Below are 22,403 nucleotides of genomic sequence, written 5' to 3'. Positions count from 1 at the left end.
TTCGGTGTGAAATAAAATGCATAAACGACGAAATGGATCGGCTTAACGATGCTAAAGTCACGTAAAAAACACGTAGATCTCAGCAACATATTAATTTCAGAGAAACACAAGGGTGGGCGCGAGGGGAGCTGATTTCGCTCGAATATAAAGTGGTGTTTCTTTTCAAAACAAGACACATCAAGTGACCTGGTCTTAGGGTACCACTGATATTTTATGTATTGATTAACCTATTTTTTTTTTTTTTCTTTTTGCTTTTGTAGAAAAAAAGGGTTACTTTACGATTACCGAATGTAGGGGGTGGTGGAAATGACCATGTAATGACTAAAAGGAAACTGCAATAAAACTGCAAATTCCTATAAATAATGCCAAAAAAAATTAAAATAAAGTCGGTCTGGAAACTTGAAAAGTATGTAATGCAAACACGTGTTTAAAAAATACAGCATTTATCAAGAAATGGTTTAAGTAAAAAAGATATCTAGAAATATCAAGAAATTAACCAGGAAGTTGAAGCTTTGGGGGAAAAAAATAGGATCCGAAAAATAGGCAAAACAGAATACTATTTGAAAGTTGTACGTGTAGTCTGGACAGTGGCAGAGGATTATATTTCTTGTTAGAACGGGGCCATCTTCGAACCCCAGACCACAGAGAAGGTCGAGCACTCCCAGTGGAGAATGTTGATCAATAATTATACATGAAGCCTCTCAAGGCCTACGTGTATCCATCAGAGAGCCAAAAACCAGTTTGCAAAGTCACTAGAGGGGAATTTAACAGACCCTTGGATGTTTCTGAACCAGGTGGCTTCTTTGAAACTGGAACCATATCTATTATAGTAGAAAAATGAAGCGAAAACATATATAATTGTCTAGAATGAGATCAAACAGCTGTGAAACAGAAGAATTGTCTTATTTGACAAAGAAAACAAAAGAGCGAGTCATTCAGATGCTTTGAAAATCAACCAACCTTCTTTTGATAATCACATTTTGAACAAGCAATGTACTAAAACAGAGGCAGTGAGATGCAACTCACACAACAGTGGTAAAACAAATATATAATATTTGAAGGAAAACTGTACACAAAGGACAGGGGCCATTGGGGAGAGTGGCCTCTGTACAATGAGACTGACAAAGGAAGACGGCATCCAACTAAAGGTGGTCAGTAGGTTTTTCATATGGCAGAGTGAAGCTACCACGCCACAGCCCGCCACCAGGGGCAGCGTTGCGCCATAATGTTAAGACATTGTTCTAACCAGAGGTTTTCTTGGTATAACAAGATATTTGCGACATCTTGGGAGTCACAATGAGACATTTTCGCACCATAACAAGATGTCTCCATGTCATACATAAGATTTATAACAAGTAGTGTTTATCGACAAGATATGATCCTGTTATTACAAGATGTTTCTAGGGTATGTAACAAGAAACCTGAATCACTGAAGCACATTATGAGCTTCACATTATTCAAATACTCAAACAGGTGGCTTGTGAGTGTTCCCATTATAACCAGAAATGTTCACATTATAGCAAGGTATTATTTTTACAATATTACAACATACAGGCTTATCTTGTTATTGCAAGACAGCACTCATAACTATATTTAAAAAATGCTAAAGGCTGGTATAGCAAAATAATTTTACATTATTACAACATACAAACTTTTCAAACATTTTGAAATAATTTTACATGTCAAATTATCATAATCTTTGTAACTAAATGTTTCCCCATTATACCATGAAAAACTTTGGTAAAATGTCAACGGAAATAAATACATTGCTGCATGGAATAATTCATGTTTTTGCTGTATAATATGAGAATCACATGTAAATGAGAAACATATCTTATAAATGTTGCATTTTGCTATATTTTCATGGTATTATGATGAACAAACATAGATTACAATGGTAAACTTTTACCTGGAACATCTGATCATTTCAAAAAGTTCTAATACGGAAAGTACTTTTGCATCCCATTGTTACAGACTGTACGTTGTAACATAGAAAATTTCAATTTTGTCAAATACTGAGTTTGTATGTGGTTATAATGTAAAAATATCTCTTACAAAGGGTTACTGAATCAAAACCTTTATGTTATAACACGATACCGATCCCCCTTCCCCCAACAGTTTCTAACCTGGGAGCGACACACTCAACAATTAAATCAAAACACAAAAGGTGAAGGTGCAACAATCAGGAGAAACACAGCTTCTACCAAAACAAAACTTTCACACGAAAGACAGAGCTCATATCCAAACCCTTAAATAACAAAAGAGGAGAATCAGAATCAATTCAGTCAAAAAAGTTGAGCTGCAACCAGGGTCGCTGTTGCTCCAGTGAAATAAAGTGCCAATAGCAGCTCCTTGCGGGTTTTATTTCAACATTTTCTGCAACACAAGCGCATGTGGAATTTGGTCAGAGCCTCTCGCCCCACAGTTTCCAATTAATGTTTTCTGCCATTTTGTCTTTTGCTCAACAAGTGCTTAAATCGCCACCTTAAGACACTTAGTTCAATCTTTTGACTTGAGGTATCAAAACATTGCATGAGATAAAGGTTTCCCGGTGTCAAAGCCTATTGAAAAATACTAACAGCGATTTCTTGTATTTGCAGACTCACCATCAGATTAAGTGCTATTTGCATTCAATTGGAGCCCGACCGATGTGTTATGTTTACCCCCAAATTTCACCAGATCCATGTAGATAAGTTAATTTTGCTGTGTTTAGGCCAAAATAAAAACAAAGCTAAAATGTATGTATGTAAATAAAGATTTTTGTTGTTGATTTCAGGGGTAAGTAATTGTTCAGAACTCAAGTTCTCAAAAGTTCTGGTCATGATCAATTACCTCTAACCGCAATGCTCGTTTCAAGATATATCCATGTTTTTGCTCTTTTTGGGGGGATTTCTTGCTTTCTCTTATGGACACATGGTAAGTCTTTTATAATATGCATGAGATATGGTTCGATGTCTTTTGAAATCAATAACTGTGAGAATTGGAAAGAAATGTTTGGGGTTCGTTAAGCCGAGGCAATTTGTAGAAAAAGTTGGCTGGAAATGCTGATGTACCATCTTAGAAGTAAAGGCTTTTGAAATTGTGTCATGAACCAACCAATGTCTTCCAAGGGTCCAGGTGGTGCACATTTTACAACCACATCAACTGATTCATCCAAGGTCTTTCTGAGGTGGAACTACTGCAGTTGGTGGTTAAAGAATATTTCAAAATGTTGATGATGGGTTACGCAATTTATGTATCAAACCAAATTGCAAAATGAGAAATTACACTTTCAGCAGCTTTTTTTTCCTGACAGTATACAAACACACACGCATACATACACACACACACACAAATAAATAACCATAGGGCTCATTTATCAATATAAATAACTGCCAAAAGTATCGGTCAGGCTCTAATTATATCACAAAATGCATCTGCATTGGCTTTTTTAGAGAATTAAACTCCAAACCGTGAAAAATACTTGCCTCTCCACTCAATGGTATGAAAAATGACCGTTTCCTAAAAAAATAGCTTGTTCCAGGAGGAGATCCCTCTCAGTTTGGAAATATTAACTCTCGAAACAGTAACCTGGGTCTTCCTGCTCTTTGGTGGTGAAGTTTCATCAATTTCTTTGGAGAGGATCTCGCCACCGTGTTGGAAGAGGAACAGGAATTCAAGCTACTGAGAAGATCCGGCAAAAATCGTCAATAGACACATGGACTGACTTTCTGAGACCGGAATACAAGGCCACAGATGCTGTAGACACGCCATGTCTGACAGGAAGAGCAGGAGGATCAGCAGGATCGGAGGTCTGGGAGAAACCAGCAGGACCAGGAGACTTGGGGAACCGGGGGGGACTTGAAGGACCAGAAGGGACTTAGACTAGGAGGGCTGCTGTGAGGCAGCACCGGACCAGTGCATTCTGCAGGATGTTGTCTGTGCGAAAATGGCATCTGAGGTGACTCCTCCTTCCCCCCGGCCCTCACTGTTGGGGCTGAGACGGGGAGGATGATGAGGGCTGGGAGGGCAGAAGACCGTGTGCACGCGCAGGTCGTATAGGTCTTGGCAGTTGGGGCGGGGCGCCAGGGTCCAAGGGGTCCGGACCGGGACTCCCTTCGGGGACATTGTTTTCCAGCTGAGCAGGACACTCGAAGTGGACACAGTGAAACACCTGAGGACGTGAGGCAGAGACGTCAGCATCGCAGGAGAGTTATTCTTTCTTTCTGGAAAAATGTGAGGACCCTACATTTAAAAGCAGACCTCAAAGCAGCAGTAATTGGTCCACCTAGTTAATTTAGGCATCCTCTGTTATTATACAGAATCTGTTGAAATAACTGTTTCATATTTAGCTTTGACCAACAGCTCCATTTCATCCACTGATGTATGAAGAAAATGAAGTACCTCATGAATGAACATAAAACTGCACGATTCTCTCAACACTACAGTATAAATATTGAGTATTAGTAAAATTTCCTCTTATTACCACGCAAAATATGTTCTAATGGGTTCTAGTGGCCTCATTGTTACCTCATTTGCAGTATTGTGAGTTCCCACAATGCGGATAAAGGAGGCTGGCTGGTTGTCAAACTTCAAGGTCTGCCAGGATCTGGAGCAGGAGCAGGTGAGAGGGAGATGAAGAGAGGGGTGGGACTAAGTGCCATTTTCAACATTTACATCAGCCATGAAGATCAAAACTTGTAACCATGAACATAGACTGAAAACTGCCAACAAAGTAGCAAGAAATTATGTGAAAAATCTGTTAAAATTATTACAAATAAAAATTCTAAAAATTAACTCCACAAACAGATCAATTAAATCATTATCAACAAATGACCTGCAATTTGAATAGAAGTCCCCTCCCAAAACAGTGAGAAATTACATGAAATCCAGCCAGGTATACAGTTAAACCGGACTGTACAGCCTGCATTTAAAAACAATGGAACTCTTGGGACAAGAACGGACTCACCGACAGGCAACCCTGGTCCGGTCTACCACCTTGGTCCATTGCTGCTGGTTGGTGGAGACTTCAATGTAGTAGCTGTAGGAACGTTCATCACAGTCCCACAGCAGCAGCCTGGCAACACAACAACAGTGAGTGGTCTCATATAAATTGCTGAAACTCTACCTGGAAAAAACTGTTTGCAAATAATCAAAATGTGAAGCCACTAACGAGTAAGTCTTTTCTCCCGTATTGTTGCCTCATTTAACGTCCGGCACCCATGAATGGTCACATGACTGCAGCCATACCTGAGGGATCCGATGGAGAACGGCTGAGCCAGCTGGATGACGATGGCGCCGGAGCCCAGCTGATGGCAGGTGTAGCCCGAGTCCCAGTCGTAATTTCTGGTGTCACCGTTGAGCAGTGCGTTCCTGCTGCGGCTGACGCCCTCGATGACGCTGGCGCACGCTGCGATGGTGGCCACATTCTCACTGGGGACTGAAGACAAAGGCATTTATGACTAGATATTATAATTATGATATTTATACCACCATATATTGCATATTTATTTATTATATTTACCATCATTACCATTACTACTAATAACACCGCTATCAGTATAGGAAATATTCTTGCAGCTTTAACTTCAGGCTGTGTGTGTAGGCCTTGCTATTTATTCTTCTTCTGACATGTAACCCCTCTAAAATAAATATATTTTTTCCCCATTTAAGAAATGCTATATATCCTATTACTGTTACTTTTTATTGCCTTTTCTCACAATTGTCAAATTGTTTCGATGGTTTTCCAGGACACATGTCATGTGGCCTGTCAGTCTCACCCAGCAAACCGTTCTCCAGTGTGTAGGGCCGGTTGGTGAACATGCACTCAAAAGCCACCAGGTGGAACACCTTGTTAACTGTGTTGTGAGTCCCAACAATGCGCACATACCTAGAACACAAAACACACACGCACACAATCTTTACACAAGAACATCATGCCGGAGCAGGTTTTGTGTTCCAAAATAAAAAAAAAAAATTAAAAATTGGATCGGTTCATGAATGACCGACAAACAAAATTAATCAAAGACTTCGATTTCCCTTCAATTATTTTAATGCCAGTAAATAGGCCACAAACCCAACTGTTTTTTTAGTGTGAATTCCATTAAAACTCTTTGTCTGGAGTGTAACAGAAGAATGAAATTGAAGTAACCGTCGGTTTTCATGCATCTCAGGGGAGAAATGTCACGTTGGTGTCTAGATACAGAACCTGCAAACACGAGGGGTGAAGAACAGGTTCTGCCAGGACCGGCATAGATACTTGGAATGATCCACCACTCGAACCCAGTCCAGTTCATCCATGGACACCTCAATGTAGTAGGAGTACGACCTGTGAAGAGCCAGGGCCTGGCGTCAGCAAGGGCTCAGGGGTCACGCTGACAATGGTGACTCATTTACACGGATAGATACTTCACAATGTCGGCTTTCTGTCCACAACAATTAAATCACCTCACTATCTTTGAGTGTGTGTGTGTGTGTGTGTGTGTGTGTGTGCTCAGATGCCTCTTCAATATTCTTTCTGTGTCATTTCCTCGTTACCGTGCTATAGTTCTCACTTGCTATTTGAACTGCGATTTCCATACTCGGTTTTGAGATGCTTGCTCATTTTTAGGGTGTTCCTATTGTGCCGAGGGGGATCATTGGCTTTTCATTTCTGACTGTGGGTAATTTATTCATTTGTATGCAATATTACTTACATTTATAGAATTTCGTGCTAATTTGTGATTTCTGGGATGTCTGAGGATGAAGTTCAGCTGAAAGAAAATGTTTTGAGCAAAGATGTCCAAATCATTGGCACTGGATTAACACGAGCCAATTGGTCATGTGACACCGGCAGACGTCATGATAGGTTTAAACATGGTGTGATGGAGGTCTCACCGACTATCTCTGTCCCAAAGCAGCAGGCGGATGTAGTTGATGATGGAGGGCTGCCCCAGTTTCACCTGGATGCCCGCACGTCCGTCCTCCTCGATAGGGTGTCTGGAAAAGCCGTGATCCAGGTCGTAGTTCTGAGTGTCTCCGTCCAGCAGCGCAGACTTCAGCTCACCCTTCACCACTTGAGCGCCATACTTCATGGTGGCAATATTCTCCTCCGGGACTGAGAAGTAGACGGACACACACAGACAACATGTAAATACTTGCAAGAAATAATTAGATTTTTTTTCAATAAACAAAAACTTAAAAAATTGCAGTTAATGTGCATGCAGTTGGCAAAAAGAAGATCCATTTTCAATGTATAGACTTCACATCTCATTCCAAATGGGAAATGCAATCCATTACAGGATGACCAAGTGATTTAAGGTGTATAAACACCTGAGTAAGTATATCTATTACTCTATACTGTAAATATTGCCTATGTGCTACTGCTGGCAGTAAAAAGGTAAGGAGAAAGCACTAACTCAGCATCCCGCGGAAATTTAGGTCCATGTTCCTGCTTTCTGAGCGCATCTTGATGGCATCCAGTAGGTCGTCGGGGCTCAGCAGGCCTGATGGCCGCACCACGTTCAGCATTTCCGTCAGTGTCATGAGCGGCAGCCGTACAGCCGACATCACTTCCTGAGTCTCAGCGCCTTCTCCGTGTTGCCGACACCAGCGGCACAAGGCCTGGAAGATCTCCTTCTCACTAGCAGCGAAGGAGTCGCGCCGTACGACGGTCAGCAGGGCTGTCTACATGTACATATCGGACACACATACACAGAATTTACATAATCTGAACAACACTAGTTTGCCCTGTCACCAATCATGGAGTTGAACCGCTGAATAATTGTGAGATTAACAATCCACAATATAATGCAAATGCCCCGTGTGGATGGACAGTATATTATCAAAACTGCTATTATTTTTAAAAATGAATAAACAAAAATTAAAATAACGATATAACTGTAAAGTGTTTCATTCGGAATATCCGCACTAATCATTCAAAATGGTATTTTACTGCAATGATTGAGCTGCTTGTAACTGATGTTTATTTATTATTATTCCACAGCCACATAAATTTTATGATGTCAGCTTGTTCTCTATTGTTATCCAAACAATCGCTATATTTTGACGTGGTGCAGGGGGTTACAGCTAAGCTAGCTAGAACTAGTCAAATTTCACTGAAGTTGTGCTGTATAAAAAACTGAGTGTGGTAAATAAAGCAATTTCTAACATTTTAGTGTTCCATAACTTGTGATGCACTTGTTAACTATTTTGTGACATCAACTCCTTCCTTAGTTTTGTGCGCCTGTGCACGTATTTGTAAAATGTAAGTGTTCGTTGAGGCGCAATGTCCCAATATATTGGAATTTTAAAGTCTTTTGAAGAAGCGCTCTTCCAATGAAGTGAGATAAAGTATGACCCCAAAACACCAGGGGGTGCTGCAGGTTTGTCATTGTCCTCACTAACTTCTTGTCAACCCTGAAGTTTGACAGTTTGCATCAAAGAGATGATCCAAAAGACATACTTTTACTGTAAATACCTGACAATGGTTTAAACATTTCTTGAAAATTAACTGATAAGAAGAAAAAATAACTGACAGGTATCATATAGGAACTATTAACAAATTATGGAATTAAAAATGGAAGAGAATGAGAAAATGAAAAAATACATTTTCAGGTCATCAACATGGCAGCCAAGATAACCTTGGGCTTTCACATTGCCTTCTGGTGTATCATGGCTGTAATACAGGTGGACTGACCTTGGATAGCATGAGGAAGCCATCAGAGTTGAGCACCTCGGGGGCATGTCGGTCCATGTAGGCGCAGCACGCGCTGCTGAGCGCACTTAGTGAGTAGAGGCTGGCCACATCGAACACCAAACACACATTGCCATTGTGCAGGATGGTGCGCAAGAAGTCCGACGTAGAGTCCTCCAAAGGCTGCAGGCCGTAGCGGTGAGCCAAGCCCAGGAAGTCCAGTAGCACCTCCTCCCGGGCCGAACTGAGGCTGGCTCTGCCCGTGTACAGGTAATTTAGCAGCATGGAAAACGCCTCGGCTCGTGTTTCTTCCAGACACACCTCTGCCTGGGGCTGCGACTCTTTCATCCCGCCGTACAGCAGTGCTCTGCAGCAACAGGGGGCCGATAACTTGCCTTTACCAGATGCACATTTTTAACTGCGGAATCCAACATACTGAGTGTATTGCCTCAAGATTCCAAAATGTTTAATGGCAAAACATGGTGAGAATATAAACACTGTAATCATTAACATATAGATTGGCTTAGCGGTTTGGCTTGATCATTTTCACGGTGACACCTCCCTCATTAGGGAAGAAATTTCACACAGTTTTGAAGAATTTCTCATGGATTATAGTCACTTTCATGACCATATAGAATAATTTATTCTTCTTTTCCGTTCAGCTGCTCCAATCAGGGGTCACCGTGTCCAATTAATCTTAATCTATGTATCTTCTTGCATACCAACTAACTTCAAGCCCTCTTTTCACTACATCCCTCTACTCTTTGGTCTTCCTCTTGGTAATTCCAACCTTAGCATCCATTTTTTGTTAAATTTAAAGAAATTTCCCCCCTCCTTTCTTCTTCCTTTGCTTGTCCAGGTTATTGAATCATACATGGGGATAAATACCTGACCAAACCCGGAGCATTTTGTTACCTGAAATAGTGGCACCGGGCAGCCAGAATGACACGGTGCGCCGGGAAGCGTTTCCCCTCCACGATGAAGGTGACATCGCTGTACTCCTCGCCGAGCACCAGCGCTCCCAGCTGCTCCGACAGCAGGTGGATGTGGTCGATCTCCGACACGGAGGCCAACGGGCGCAGGGGGTGGCTGTTACTCATCGTCTGAGCTCCACCTGACAGAGGGGAAACAGCGGAGGAGCGACCGTCAAACAGCTGGCTAGCCGATGCTACATGCTAACGAGGGAACGAAGGGCTGTTATTTGCTAGCTTGAAGCGAAACAAGATGGATGTCACATTATAAAACGAGTTATTTTTAACGCCCGTGTTTTGTTAATTCAACACAAAAGCCGAAAAACATACTAGATGTATTTAACAAGGAAAATGCCCGGGGGTAAGCTAAGCTAACTGTCTTGTTTACTGCCGCCGACATTTGACAGCTGAGCGGATTAGCTATTAGCTAACGACTCGCCGGCATTTCCCTTTCCGAACGCATTCCATCTTTCCACGCACCAGGGGCTCCCATCCACGTCGCGTAAAGTGTTAAATAAATAGACGATTTTTTTATCTGTACTGGTGAGTCCAGAGAACGGCAGCAAAACGCCGAATTCTTCCAGTAGCTGAACGGAAATTGATTCTGGGTCAACTTAAGGCCATTTCCGGTTCGCAGAGGAGATTTTCAAAATAAAAGTATTAGCACGTTCATTGATTAATTTGAAGTTGTCTTTTCCAGTGGGGGGACGGAAACAATACCATGAGATGTTTGGAAATTGAATGCTTTAGGAAAAAATAGAAGTATGGAAAATTAGGATAGTATATATTTTGAAAAATCATCACATCAGAGATTTCCAATGTTTCTCAGGTCGAAAAGAAAATGCTGAGCTAACTTTCCTTTAAACCTCCAAAATCATCCCCTTTTTCAAATTCATATTTTTAACCACAAGTTATCACTACTGAAAAAATCCCATTGTGTCAATGTTTGTGTGTGAGTCTGCTTAATGTCAAAGAGCAATATAGTTTGTGAAATATTTGCAAAAATATGATTTTTACAAGAGTAACAGCAATACTCCCTTCAGGATTTATTTATATGTTTCTTCCTGTTTTTTTCTCACACCACAATAAAAACAAAGCATTTTGTGAAACTTTAATGACAAATTAAATACTGAATGATAAAAATGTGAGGTCAGCAGATATCAATTATCTAAGAGGATTAAATAACACTCTTCTGGTCACACATACACAACTACTCCAATATATACCATTAGGATTTTAAGGAAGCTGACAGTGACTTTTTTTGTACTAATGGGTTTACTGACTTAAAAGGATTTGCTCCAATTTGTAAATATTTTGAGCTAATCAAATCATTTTCTTCCATAAAAAATCATATAGACCCATGAATTCTCACGGTTAAAAATGCAAAAACGTTTTACTTTTGGTTTAAAATGTTTGAAAATGGGGCAAATTAACACTAACATAAAAAACACTGGATAACAAGCAAAAATAACTTGAAAATTTTAATGAGAACATTTTTGAAACATTAAAAACAAAAGTTTTAAAAATATGAATAAAAGCAGTTATCAGGCAGAAATTTTCCGGGTATATTTCCCGATATTTCGTGTGTGTTTCAGAACAACAAAATATAAAGTTTCTAACCCTCACACCAGGTGTGAAAACAACAGAAACCATAATATTAGGCAGCAGCAGCAACACTGATGTCACACGGGGAGATGACATCATATGACAAGGATGACGGGAGCGGAGGTCGACGCCACGGATCAGGAATTACATCACACCTAGTGGATGCTGCCATTTGTAAAATATGCACCATGTCCAGGGGCAAAATGTTGTCACATGGGCTTCGTAGTGCTGTTGTACACTGGTGTTTCCTGCACAGAAAGAGCCACGTGGGGGGGCGCCGTGGCGACCGGCTGGTGCAAGTGTTTCCTCCTGGTCTTCAGGAAGCAGTAGGCCACAATAGCCAGCAGCGCCAAGATGACCACTGTTAGTATCACACCCAAAGCGACTGCGCCTGAGACGACAGTGGTGTCACTTTGTGTTGTCACTTCCAGGTGAAAACAACAGTGCGTTGGACATTTTCTTACCTGAGTTGTCGTCGTCTTCCTCCTCAAAGCGCTCAAATATTCCTTTGGCGTAGACATGACGCTCTGTGCGCATGACCAGAGGGGACACCATTACTTCACAAACAACACGCTTATTTTTTTTCCGATCTACCTCTACCAAGAATTACAAAGACATGTAAAATTTTGAATTCTTGAGTGAACATTCACTCATTACCTGTAACAACTCACTGCTGATTCACTTTCTGTCAGTTTTTTCAAGGTTATTTAATACTTTCAACAATTTCTTGCTAATATTTTTGTTTTTCAGTGCAAAGCAGTACATGCGTTGTGAATTACTGATCCATGGTTTTCATATCATCTTATATGGGATTAGTGTGCGTTCTCACCGAGTCTGTGTCAGATACCAATGCATTCGGCCCCCGGCTTTCTCGTCATCTTTGGACAAACCTTGAGAAGCACCTATTTTCAGGTGTGGCATCAATCAACACTATTTCTCATTTGGAACAGAAAGATGTGGAAAATGCAAATGCCGCTTTTATTTAGGTTAGGTTTAGATATAGTTACATATGTTGATGTAGACTTAACACTCCAGGTTTGTCGAAAAACGAACAGAAAGGGGGATCTAATGTGTCGGTATGTGATGCTAAGGAAATTGTCACCATTCGTCAGGCTTCGACACATTGGGAGTTAGAACGTGTTTGGTATTACTACATGTTGTGTGTAATTTCAGCAAGCACTCCAGAGGCGATGGTACTTAATAGTGTTTTTACAGTAGCATTCAATACAAGTACCTGTGACACCTTCACACGTGGTGCTGCACTCATCTTCATTTTCAAAGTTGTTGTTGTTGCCATCACAGCCTCCATAGGTGAAGCTGTAGCAACGGGTTTCCAGCGGGTCGTAGTACCAGCGGGTGTGACTCGCACGACACGGGCCGGTGCGGGGGGGCTCCGTGCACTGAGCTGGGGTGTAGGCGGTGGATCAGTTACAATGTAGCTCTCTAGTCGCCCTATGAGATGCAGCCTAAAAGTGAAAAAAACTGACCTTTTCTCTGGTTCACATCGATGTTGAGCAGCCGGGTCAAGGTCTGGTTCACTGTGGGCGAGGTCAGAGGTCACCGTGTGTTACTGCACGTGTGGATGCGCATGCGTGCTACCGTTTCTACTTTACATTTACTGCAGTGGGATTCGTCCGATGCGTCGCTGCAGTGTGTGGTGTTGTCACACTCCAAACTGCGGTCCAGGCAGCAGTCGTCGTCGCAGGTCAGCTGATCAATACCACACGTCACACCACACTCTTCTAAAAACACGCGCACACACACACACACACACACACACACACACACACACACACACACACACACACACACACACACACACACACAGTATCCAGTCAGTATCAACATGTCTTACAGACGAGACAAGAACAAATGACGGCCCACTCACTGCCAACGGATCTGGTTCTGCTGCGTTCTGAAGTCCCTGTGAACACAAAGGAGTTGTCTCTTACAGTGATACTACGTGTCTTTGTTTGTTTAATATAGACTGTGTGTGTGTGTGTGTGTGTGTGTACCCGTGATGCCCCTGCAGGCTGACAGACAGTCTTTTTTGGAAAGGAAGTTGTTGTGGTTTTGTTTGCAGCCTCCATAGGTGAACTGCAGACACTCTCCAGTTGTCTCATCATAACGCCAACGGGGGAAGGCTGCACGACACGGACCGACCTTCTCTGGCACCAGACAGTACACTACGACAAACAGGAGTCACAAGTCATCAAATTATATGTATCAATGGAAAACACATTTGCCAAACACTATTTTCAATATCTCGATGTGAATCGTGGTTTAGTGGATTACAAGAGGTCATCTATCATGCCCATTTACAAGGCCATCATCTTCTGTTTCCCATGACAGCAGAACTTGACTTGAAAGCGCATCAACTTACAAGATTCTAGTTGTTTTTTTGCCTTGTGATATGAGTGGAGATTTAAATTACGAGCGAGCGGAACGAGCGTCTGATGCTGAGGTAGCATAAATCATCGAAAAGCAAGAGCGAGATGTGCGTGTTGTTGACTCGTCCATGAATAGATAGAGAAGTTGTCGTTGTGATACCGTAATGGGGAGTATTATTTGTGAGAAGGCGCGACACATTTACAGGGGATTTGGTGCAGCAGATGGCGGGATGTCAACGGACAAGGAATCAGACAAGTCATCCAAAGCCAGACGGAGAGGACCGGCATTCACTCTGTCGCTAATTTAAGTTCAACAATAAAGCAATATATTGTAGCATTAAGTGTGTAGCAAAGCATGTAAAGTTAAACATGAGCACCAAATGGAAAAACTCCGCCAACCTCCTCCACCGGCATCTTCGTCTGATCTCAAAGTAAATACATCTTATACATAATTTATAATTCTTAAAATATTTTCTTATTTAAAAACAAGTGACAAAAACTGGTGGCTGGAATGGATTAAAAGTGTTTCAATTCATTTTAATGGGGAAAATTTAATTTGATATATGTGCAATTTGAGTTACAAGCTCATTTACGGAACCAATTCAACTCTTAAGTCAAAATATTACCACATTGGAATTCACTGGCATCTTTGTCCTCGTCTTAACAGCAATATAGCAACGTCCAGATGTTGCGATTTACATTTTAAAACTTTTTAAAAAAGGAACACACAATGGGGGAAATTTAATTTGATATATGAGCAATTTGAGTTACAAGCTCATTTACTGAACCAATTCAACTCTTAAGTCAAGGTATTACAACATTGGATTTCATGGCTTTTTCGTCCTCGTCTTAACAGCAATACAGCAACGTCCAGATGTTGTGATTTGCATTTTAAAACTTTTTAAAAAAGCAACACACAATATTCTTGTCAAAATGTTCTCGACTTCAATTTCTTCACCTTAAGATGTTTCTTTCTCAGTTCTGAAGAAGATTTTGACAAGAATTCACAATGACCTGGATGACTGAGAACCTCCACAGACATATATGATATTTGATAGTCACATGGTTCCAGTGACTATCTCACATTTCAAGCCTACGAAGGATCTTTATGTGCGTCTCTCCTGTTACATCATGTTCTATCATATCACAATACACAATCTTTTGGCGCATATTCCTGCGTAAGGCGTGTTTCTAATTACATTACCCAGCATTTTGTCTTCAATCAGCAAGAGGGTTTCTCACGTTGGACTTATGTGGCAGGGTGTGTGTGTGTGTGTTTGTTGTACACAGGGCGTGTCGTCACGTTACCTGTGTTGACACTCAACAAATGCGGCATTTTGGCAAACACGGTAAAATATGCTTGGAAATGTCAGGTAAACATTGGGCAGTGACAGAGGAGCAGATGCACACACCATCAGCCACTTGGTAAAGCACAAGTCTGCGGCGGGAGGTGGTGTAGAAGGTCGATGACCTCGTGGAGTGTGTGTTTGTTTGTGTGTGTGTGTGTGAGAGTAAGAGAGAGAGAGAGAGAGAGGGAGAGAGAGAGAGAGAGAGAGAGATTCAGGTTTGACCAGTTTCAGCATGGTGTCAACTGCCAGCGCGAAAACAGACAACCTGATTCACCGAAACAGCAGCTACACTGAAAAGGAATCAACTCATCCGTCGAGTATCTTTTTATGTTTTTGAAATAATTACAGCCTTTCAAGTTGATTACCAGGTCATTTCCTCTTCGTTTTTATTTGCAATACACTTTAGAGTTTTTTTTTCATTTAGTTTTCTCAGTGCCCCCTTCTTATTTTAGCTAGCAAACATGTGGGTAATGTTTGCTGACTAAGTTTATTCCACACACATTTCTTAAAAATGACAACTTTTTTAAGTATTTTATGCTACCTTAAAGGGGATCTTCATCACTAACTGTAGAAAACAATCAAGCCAGTTGAATGAAGAGTACGGTCTTATTTTTCAGTTTTGTACAACTACAGGCTTAAATACGCTGTTTCTGTTTTTTGGTTGTTTTTTTTGCTTAATTTTTAATTATTATCTTTTAATTCAGAATTTCTACAGCACAATAACAAAAATGAACAAATGAATGATAAATAAATGAGCACTCACAGCTGGAAAGTTCAGGGCCAAGAACAAGCACAGTGACATTCGCTGGCCGTGACTGGCCGTTGGAGTCGGTGACAGTCAGCTGGAAGACGTAGGGACCCGGAAACAGGTTGGAGAGCTGCACCTGGTCCTCTAGGTCGGTTTTCTGCACAATCAAATTCAGAGATTTGGGGGGAGTTAAGATAGAGAGTATCAGGAAACTCCAACCGCAAGAGCAGCTGAGGTGAAGCAAATACAATTTTGAATTTGAAATGCGTCTGGAACAATAGCTGATCTGCAGTGAAAATAATAATGCGTCTCGCCTTCATCATCATCTCATAAATATTCTGGTAAATCTTGATCAATCACCGTGTGTCACCCGCCATTAATCACCTCAGCTTTAAGCCACTCCTCACACCGACTCGCCTGCTCTCACCTCCATCCTGACGCTGGTGTTTCCGCTCAGCAGACTCCATGAGTAACCGGTGATGCTGGCATCGCCGAGCGACAGACTCTCGCTGCCATTGAGCATCACTGTCGCCCCGGGCTGGACGACCACGTCGGGGCCAGCGATAGCGATGGGCTGTGGCAGCTTATCTGGGGACAGATGACGAAAACACAGACATCGATTCACAAAAGGGGGTTGGCCGGCCATGAGACTTCCTGTGGAATCAAGAGATCAAGCCATGATGCTAGGACTTTCTCTGACAAAACAGTGACGAAACCAAGATTTTCCTCTCGGGTATGGCGCCCAGCATTCACAAAGCTCATCTTCTCCATCAACATTAACGACTCCTCTATCGCTTCTGAGGTTGGGCAGGGGAGGGCAAACTTTTTGGCTCAGGGTCCGAATTGACTTCTAAAATTTGACAGACGGGCCGGGTCAGCACGAGATACGATACATATAAATAAAAAAAAAATATCAGTTAACAGTACAGACTCGTCTGAAATTTGCTTTGAAAATAAAACCAGCTTGGTTTTGAAGGCTCTGACGTTTGCTTGCATTTCATGCACAAACTGGTTTTACCCCTTGTAGCTTTGTGTGTCAGTATGTCCACAGTAAAAGCTAAATCACAAAGCCAATCTGTATCACTCAGCTCAGGAAAATTCTCAAGTAGCTCCAAAAACTAAATAATCTCCTCTTTGAGCTCCCACATTCATTGATCCAATCATTCACATCAAGTATGAATCCTGTACCAATCTTTGGCAGGACAGATTAGAAAGACCAAGGGGCCGGATCTGGCCCCCGGGCTGTAGTTTGCCCACCCCTGTCCTAGATAGTAAATGGTCCCATATTTATACATTTCACCCAGTCCGACTATTTCCACACAATATCGATGTGGCCCTTCTTTCCTCCACATGCTGGAGCCATTCTTGTCCATAGCCTTATCACTCCCAGATAGATCACTGCACCTCCATTCTTTTCGGTCTCCCTGACGAACCCCTCCACAAACTCCAGCTCCTCCACAGTTCTGCCGTTCGGTCCCGAACACACAGCGACCCAGTCCTTCAACAGCTCCACTGGTTGCCCATAAAGTCCAGGATAAACTTCAAAATATTGCTCCTAACTTATAAATGCATCCACAACCGGTCTCCTCTATTGCTATCAGACCTGCTTCATATTGCCACTCCCTCGGCTCTCTCGGGTCTTCAGTTGTTTTTCTGCTCACCTTAGTATTATGGGATACAGGGCATTCAGTTGCTCACCTCCTGTCTTCCCCTAGCATCGGAAATGCTTCCCAAATTTAAGTTAAAACCAAAAAATACTCAAGGAGCAGACATTTCACCGCACAAAATAGATGATTCAGGAATCACCACGTTAAAGAGACAGTTATGTTATCTAAAGGCACGATATAAATATGAAACCTTAATGTTTGATGAAAACACTCTCCAAGGTTGTTTCTCACTCCGATTTTAAGCAAATGCCATTAATGTATGTTATCACCCTCTTAAAATGATCGCATGAGTCATTTTTTGTCTTTTTTCCCCCCAAATCAACTCCTTATCCAACATATGACTCTGTTGTTTTTATGTTTTCTGAAAAACTTGCAAAAAATTACCTTCGTGATTATTTCAATAAGGTGAGGCATTACATTATACAACATGTTGTTGAAAAATCGCGAAAAAACATTGGAGGAAAACTGACAATGGAAAAGTTTTTTTTAATCAAAATCGTGTTTATTTTGTTTGTTTGTTTAAATGAGCAAATGAAGTCAAAAAGTTTATAAAGGGCCAAAATGCATTTTGCTTGAAACTCTGGCACAACAATTTCCTTCGGGATTGATAAAGTTGTTCTCATCTCATCTCAAAATGCTATATAACAATTGAAAATAACAGGAATTTCACGAAATTGGAAAGACATTTGAAATGATAAATGCAAATGTGTTTCTAATTATCAGGATGAGATGGATCAAGTGAAAGCGTTAGTGTAGAAAATAATGTATTCCTTGCATCGCCAAGGACCTGGACCCCCGGAAGCCCATTCGTGGGTTCCAAGGGCCCGTCAGAGACTCTCACCTGGGCCCAGGGCCACATCCAAGTACTTCCGGTACACGTCGTCGCGGATGTAGGTCTGGTATCCCGCCTTGTTCACGAACCTGCACACGAACCTCCTCCTGTGGATGCAATTGAACAGGACGCAGGAGCGGTTCTGCGGCTGTGCGCTCCCGCCGTCGCCGCCGCTCGGCTCCAGCAGCGCCAGGTTGCAGCGCCGGTCCGCGCAGCAGGCGGCCTCACAAGGCTCCGCGGCGAGGACGCGCTCCGTGGAGAGCATGGCCGCTCCCTCCTTCACCGCGTCCTCGACGTCCGGCACGAAGTCCGCCTTACCGGCGCGGAAGGATCCGTCGCAGTCCGCGTCCTCCGCCGCTCCTCCGCGCAAAAGTGCGACGACGATGAGGAGAAGAGGATGAACGAGTATCGAAGGTGATTCTGGACGCATCTTGGCTCTCGTGTTTCCAAACTTTAGACGGCAGTTGACGGCGCGTACGGCCGCTCCAGGGTGATTGATTCCTCAGGTGTGTCTCGGCTCTTCACGCTCTCACACACACGCACACAAACACAGGAAAAGAAACGTGACAACCCCCCCTCAGTGACGTCATGCAGGTGTGCCTGCACGGGCAGCTGCACCGGGTGCAGATGAACAGATATATATACAGAAAAGAAAAAGATATACAGAAAAGAAGAAGAATTCAGTTCAACACAGCACTACTGTTATTGTTGTTATTATAAGTAGTATTAATAGTACATACACTAACCTGTAACTTTTTAGAATTAAACTCATTAAGCGGTACCTGTGAAGGAATACAGGTAATAAGGTAAGGATTTCTGTGTGTGCGCATGTGTGTGTGTGTGTGTGTATTGGTCACCTTAAGGGCCTTTAATAAATAAAAATATGTATTTAACTTCCCTTTACTCTCTATGCTTACTACTTTGGTAAGTATGAATTTCTAGTTTCAAGCGTTTACCAAAATATCGGTTTTAGTGTGCATGCCAGACCGTGCATGCAGCCTGGTGCAGTTTCTCTTAGTCGTTTTCTCACTTTTCCTTTTTTGATCTATCTTTTTAACTTATATCAGAAGTTTCCCCTTAGGAATCAATAAATGAATTCTAATTTCTTACAGAAAGCATCAATATATTGCGTATGAATGTATACCGTTGCCTTAGAATAATCGCCAGTTTTTCAGAAAACACACGAAAGAAAACTGAGCCATTGATTGAATAAGGAGTTGTTTTCAGCAAAAAAAAAAATCATTTTGTCAATAAAACTTCAACTGAACAATATGGAAGTTCTATAGCGTCAGTATCATCTACTGGCGAGAGGTGGCTCTGCAACACATGCTTTTTATTTTCTTGTTTTTTTTTTTTTTTTCAGATTTTTGCTGGAAATTCTTGCTTTTTGTGCTACAATAGCACCGTGGCCCTCCCTATATTTCATAGTCTATATTGTGTCCTCTTTAACATTTTTTCTCACAAGTACATGTTATTACAGGATCAAATTGGAGGTTCTGGATGAGATTTTGTTGACAACAACAAAATCTTCTCTAGACAATCAGTCAAGATGCTGATTATTCAACAACACATATTGAAGTGTTTGAAAAATTGGCTATTCTCATCAGATTTAATTGTACTTTTGCACAAAATACTGTCAGAAACAAATTACTTTTTAGCTTAATAGAAACACAAAACAACCTATCTATCCCTTTCTCTATATATAGGGATATGATACATATATATTCCCAACAACCCACAGCAGAAGATGGATGAATGGTTAAAAAAATGAGTGAGTGAGTGAGTGAGTGAGTGAGTGAGTGAGTGAGTGAGTGAGTGAGTGTGTGTGTGTGTGTGTGTGTGTGTGTGTGTGTGTGTGTGGACAAGAAGCAGCAGAAATTTTCAAGGAGAAATCAGAGAAGATGATCACAATAGTGCTCACAGTAGGGATAGAGTCACTTGGAGCAGTATGAACCCCTAAACGGGAAGAATGGCTCCAGGAGGAACATCTGAGATCCCTGCCCAGAAAAGCACAATTCTGGGTACAGCTAGAATCCTGTGCAAGAACTCCCTGGTATCTCTCAGAGCTTAAAGGAGATACAATTCCCTGATGGGGTGGGTAAGGGATTAAAATTAGTAATTGTTAAAAAATAATAAAATATAGTAATAATAATAATATTAATATATAAATGATATGAATTTATTGCTGTTAACATTTATAAAGGAATTCAAATACACATTTAAATGTTTCATTCTCACAAGTACAAGAAGTACCTAAGGTAATGATACATAATAAATTAAAATATGCTGCTGTTGACAGTTGTATTCAGTTGTATTACTTTAAAAGAGGAACATTTGACATTTGAAACAAAGGAAAAATTTGGAGTCAGCGTTACTTCTATGTAATGATTTTACTGGTCCGGCTCCCTTGACATCAAATTAGGCAGTATCTGCCCCCCGGACCAATATGAGTCCCTTATTTAAAGTGATTGATTTCTCTCAAGTCAGACGTCAGATCACGGATGCAAACATTTGGATGTTGTCTTCACTGTGCGGTACACAAAGTGAACGCTAGAGGACAGAGTAAGGCCATGAGAGTGCGACCCAACGTGACGTCATCTTTACGTTGGACCAATCAGAGCCGCTACGGGACTTTCGACACTTAAATAACGACCATTAAAGATTGTTAATGTCTGTCGAAGTCGTATTCACTTCGTTAAAAAGTTCTAACTGACTCTGTGTCAGCCCCATCACCAAACGTCATTTAGAAGTTTCGATTGGTAAACGATCACTTTTCAAAATTATGACTTATATTTACACAAAATATCATGCCTTTTGAGAGTTTCAAGCTATTTTTTTCGATTACAGTTTATAAAAGTGTGTCAAACTACTCCCCCCTGCTGGCAAGATAAATGTCGAGGCTCACCGTTGAGAAAGCGTTGGCCAAGCGTCATTTAAATTTCGGTGATTGGTAGTTTTTCTTCCCTACTGAAGAGAATATTTCCCTGGAATACGACAGTTTACTACTTTGTACGATACATTAGAATCCCGTCTGTCATCCGGCCTCTGGCAGGAATATACAAGAAAAATGACAAGAACAATAACATACTTTCAGATTAGCACCACATCACTGGACAACAGGCGAGGTTATGCTCATGTAGTTTTGCGCCAAATCTCGCGATATTTTGGGTCATTTATGGTTACTTATGGTCCTATATTCCGTGATTATTTACATATGATTTTTATCATGTCTTTTTATTTGTTTGTCACTTTTTGCCAGATCCGTATGGTTGTTTTTTTTCGCATACAAAAAAGGCCGTTTCACATAATTTAACACTGTAAATTGCTTTTACAGTTATGCAGAAAACAAGCATGATCAGCAAATGTTTCAATGACTTGGCAAAAACGGGAATTCAATTCAATTTCTTATTTTTGCACCAAAAGTGTCTACTGATGTAAGTTCTTAAAAAAATTAAACTGATAATTTTATATGTAAATCCTGGGCTGTGATTCGGATCACGCAGGTTGTGCTTGACCGGCTCAGACTGACGGCTGTACTGAGATTTGTCCATGTGATCCGGGTGAAGTCATGGCCGAAAGTCTTTTTCTGCAGGTGGCGTCATCAACGGAAACACTCACTGTTTTGAAAACAGTGAGTATTTCCAGTCACATTACTGGTATAAAACCTGAAGGTGCAGGACGTGCAGTTCAGGGCAATATTCATAAACAAGCTCCTTCCTTATTGGTGATTTTTTTTTCTATTGAACTTTAGCCCCACACTAATCCAGTTGGTGTTTAAAGTTAGTGCGCATGAATAAAATAAATCACAAGATGCTTTAAAATCAGAACTTATAAGTATCCCCTCGCACACATGTTTATTTTGTCCACGTCTTAAAGTGCAAATCAAAGTGATACTTATGAAGTTTTTTGTTTTTTTGGGTTTCATTTTTGGTGATTTGTAAACATTTTCAATCATTTGGAAAATTTAACATTCAACATGAAATTCCTTTCTGTGTTCCTATTGGCTGCAGCTCAGCTTATCAGAGGCTACTGCCACCAGCTCAGACACCCCAAGGGGCAGGGGTTGATGAGGTCAGACAGCAGAGTGTGTCTCATCAAAATTTGCTTCAGCAAGGAGGGATTGAGTTCAGCTCCGAAGAGCCGAGAGCCAAACAATATGACCAGCAGAGATAGCGGCTGGCAAATGGT

At 41.3% G+C, this 22,403-nt stretch overlaps 2 protein-coding genes across 2 annotated transcripts; both read right to left on the bottom strand.

The window, feature by feature from the left end:
- Positions 1-884: 884 nt before the first annotated feature.
- Positions 885-10,222, bottom strand: btbd9 (BTB (POZ) domain containing 9). Its single transcript, XM_086143307.1, has 11 exons — positions 10,105-10,222; positions 9,569-9,767; positions 8,657-9,020; positions 7,377-7,644; positions 6,856-7,075; positions 6,188-6,307; positions 5,760-5,869; positions 5,230-5,419; positions 4,949-5,056; positions 4,510-4,588; positions 885-4,153 (listed from the first exon to the last, which is right to left on the bottom strand). Exons 1-11 carry the CDS (start codon positions 10,115-10,117, stop codon positions 3,965-3,967), a joined length of 1,860 nt encoding a protein of 619 aa, XP_085999433.1. The 5' UTR covers positions 10,118-10,222; the 3' UTR covers positions 885-3,964.
- A 498-nt stretch (positions 10,223-10,720) lies between these two features.
- Positions 10,721-18,736, bottom strand: LOC147213307 (kunitz-type protease inhibitor 1-like). The gene is made up of 10 exons (XM_086143071.1): positions 18,225-18,736; positions 16,144-16,304; positions 15,732-15,873; positions 13,245-13,415; positions 13,118-13,153; positions 12,843-12,971; positions 12,717-12,767; positions 12,464-12,634; positions 11,694-11,756; positions 10,721-11,620 (listed from the first exon to the last, which is right to left on the bottom strand). The coding sequence occupies exons 1-10, from the start codon at positions 18,643-18,645 to the stop codon at positions 11,439-11,441; spliced, it is 1,527 nt and encodes a 508-aa protein (XP_085999197.1). The 5' UTR covers positions 18,646-18,736; the 3' UTR covers positions 10,721-11,438.
- Positions 18,737-22,403: the final 3,667 nt, after the last annotated feature.

Source organism: Fistularia commersonii, chromosome 36, assembly GCF_037954325.1.
Source record: "Fistularia commersonii isolate RoL2024-O1a breed Wild chromosome 36, RoL_Fcom_v1.0, whole genome shotgun sequence".
NCBI classification, from domain to species: Eukaryota; Metazoa; Chordata; class Actinopteri; order Syngnathiformes; family Fistulariidae; genus Fistularia; species Fistularia commersonii.
Note: the sequence above shows the minus strand (reverse complement) of the source record. Positions and strands in the feature narration are given on the sequence as shown.

Excerpts from the sequence above, each read along its gene's own strand:
- btbd9 (XM_086143307.1), bottom strand. Across the intron at positions 9,021-9,568 it reads GCCCGGTGCCACTATTTCAG|AGCACTGCTGTACGGCGGGA; the intron begins GTAACAAAATGC and ends CTGTTGCTGCAG. Across the intron at positions 7,076-7,376 it reads AAATTTCCGCGGGATGCTGA|TCCCGGAGGAGAATATTGCC; the intron begins GTTAGTGCTTTC and ends TCTACTTCTCAG.
- LOC147213307 (XM_086143071.1), bottom strand. The coding sequence starts at position 18,645 with ATGCGTCCAGAATCACCTTCGATACTCGTTCATCCTCTTCTCCTCATC. Across the intron at positions 12,972-13,117 it reads CAGAACCAGATCCGTTGGCA|AAGAGTGTGGTGTGACGTGT; the intron begins GTGAGTGGGCCG and ends GCGTGTTTTTAG. Across the intron at positions 12,635-12,716 it reads CGATGTGAACCAGAGAAAAG|CTCAGTGCACGGAGCCCCCC; the intron begins GTCAGTTTTTTT and ends CCTACACCCCAG.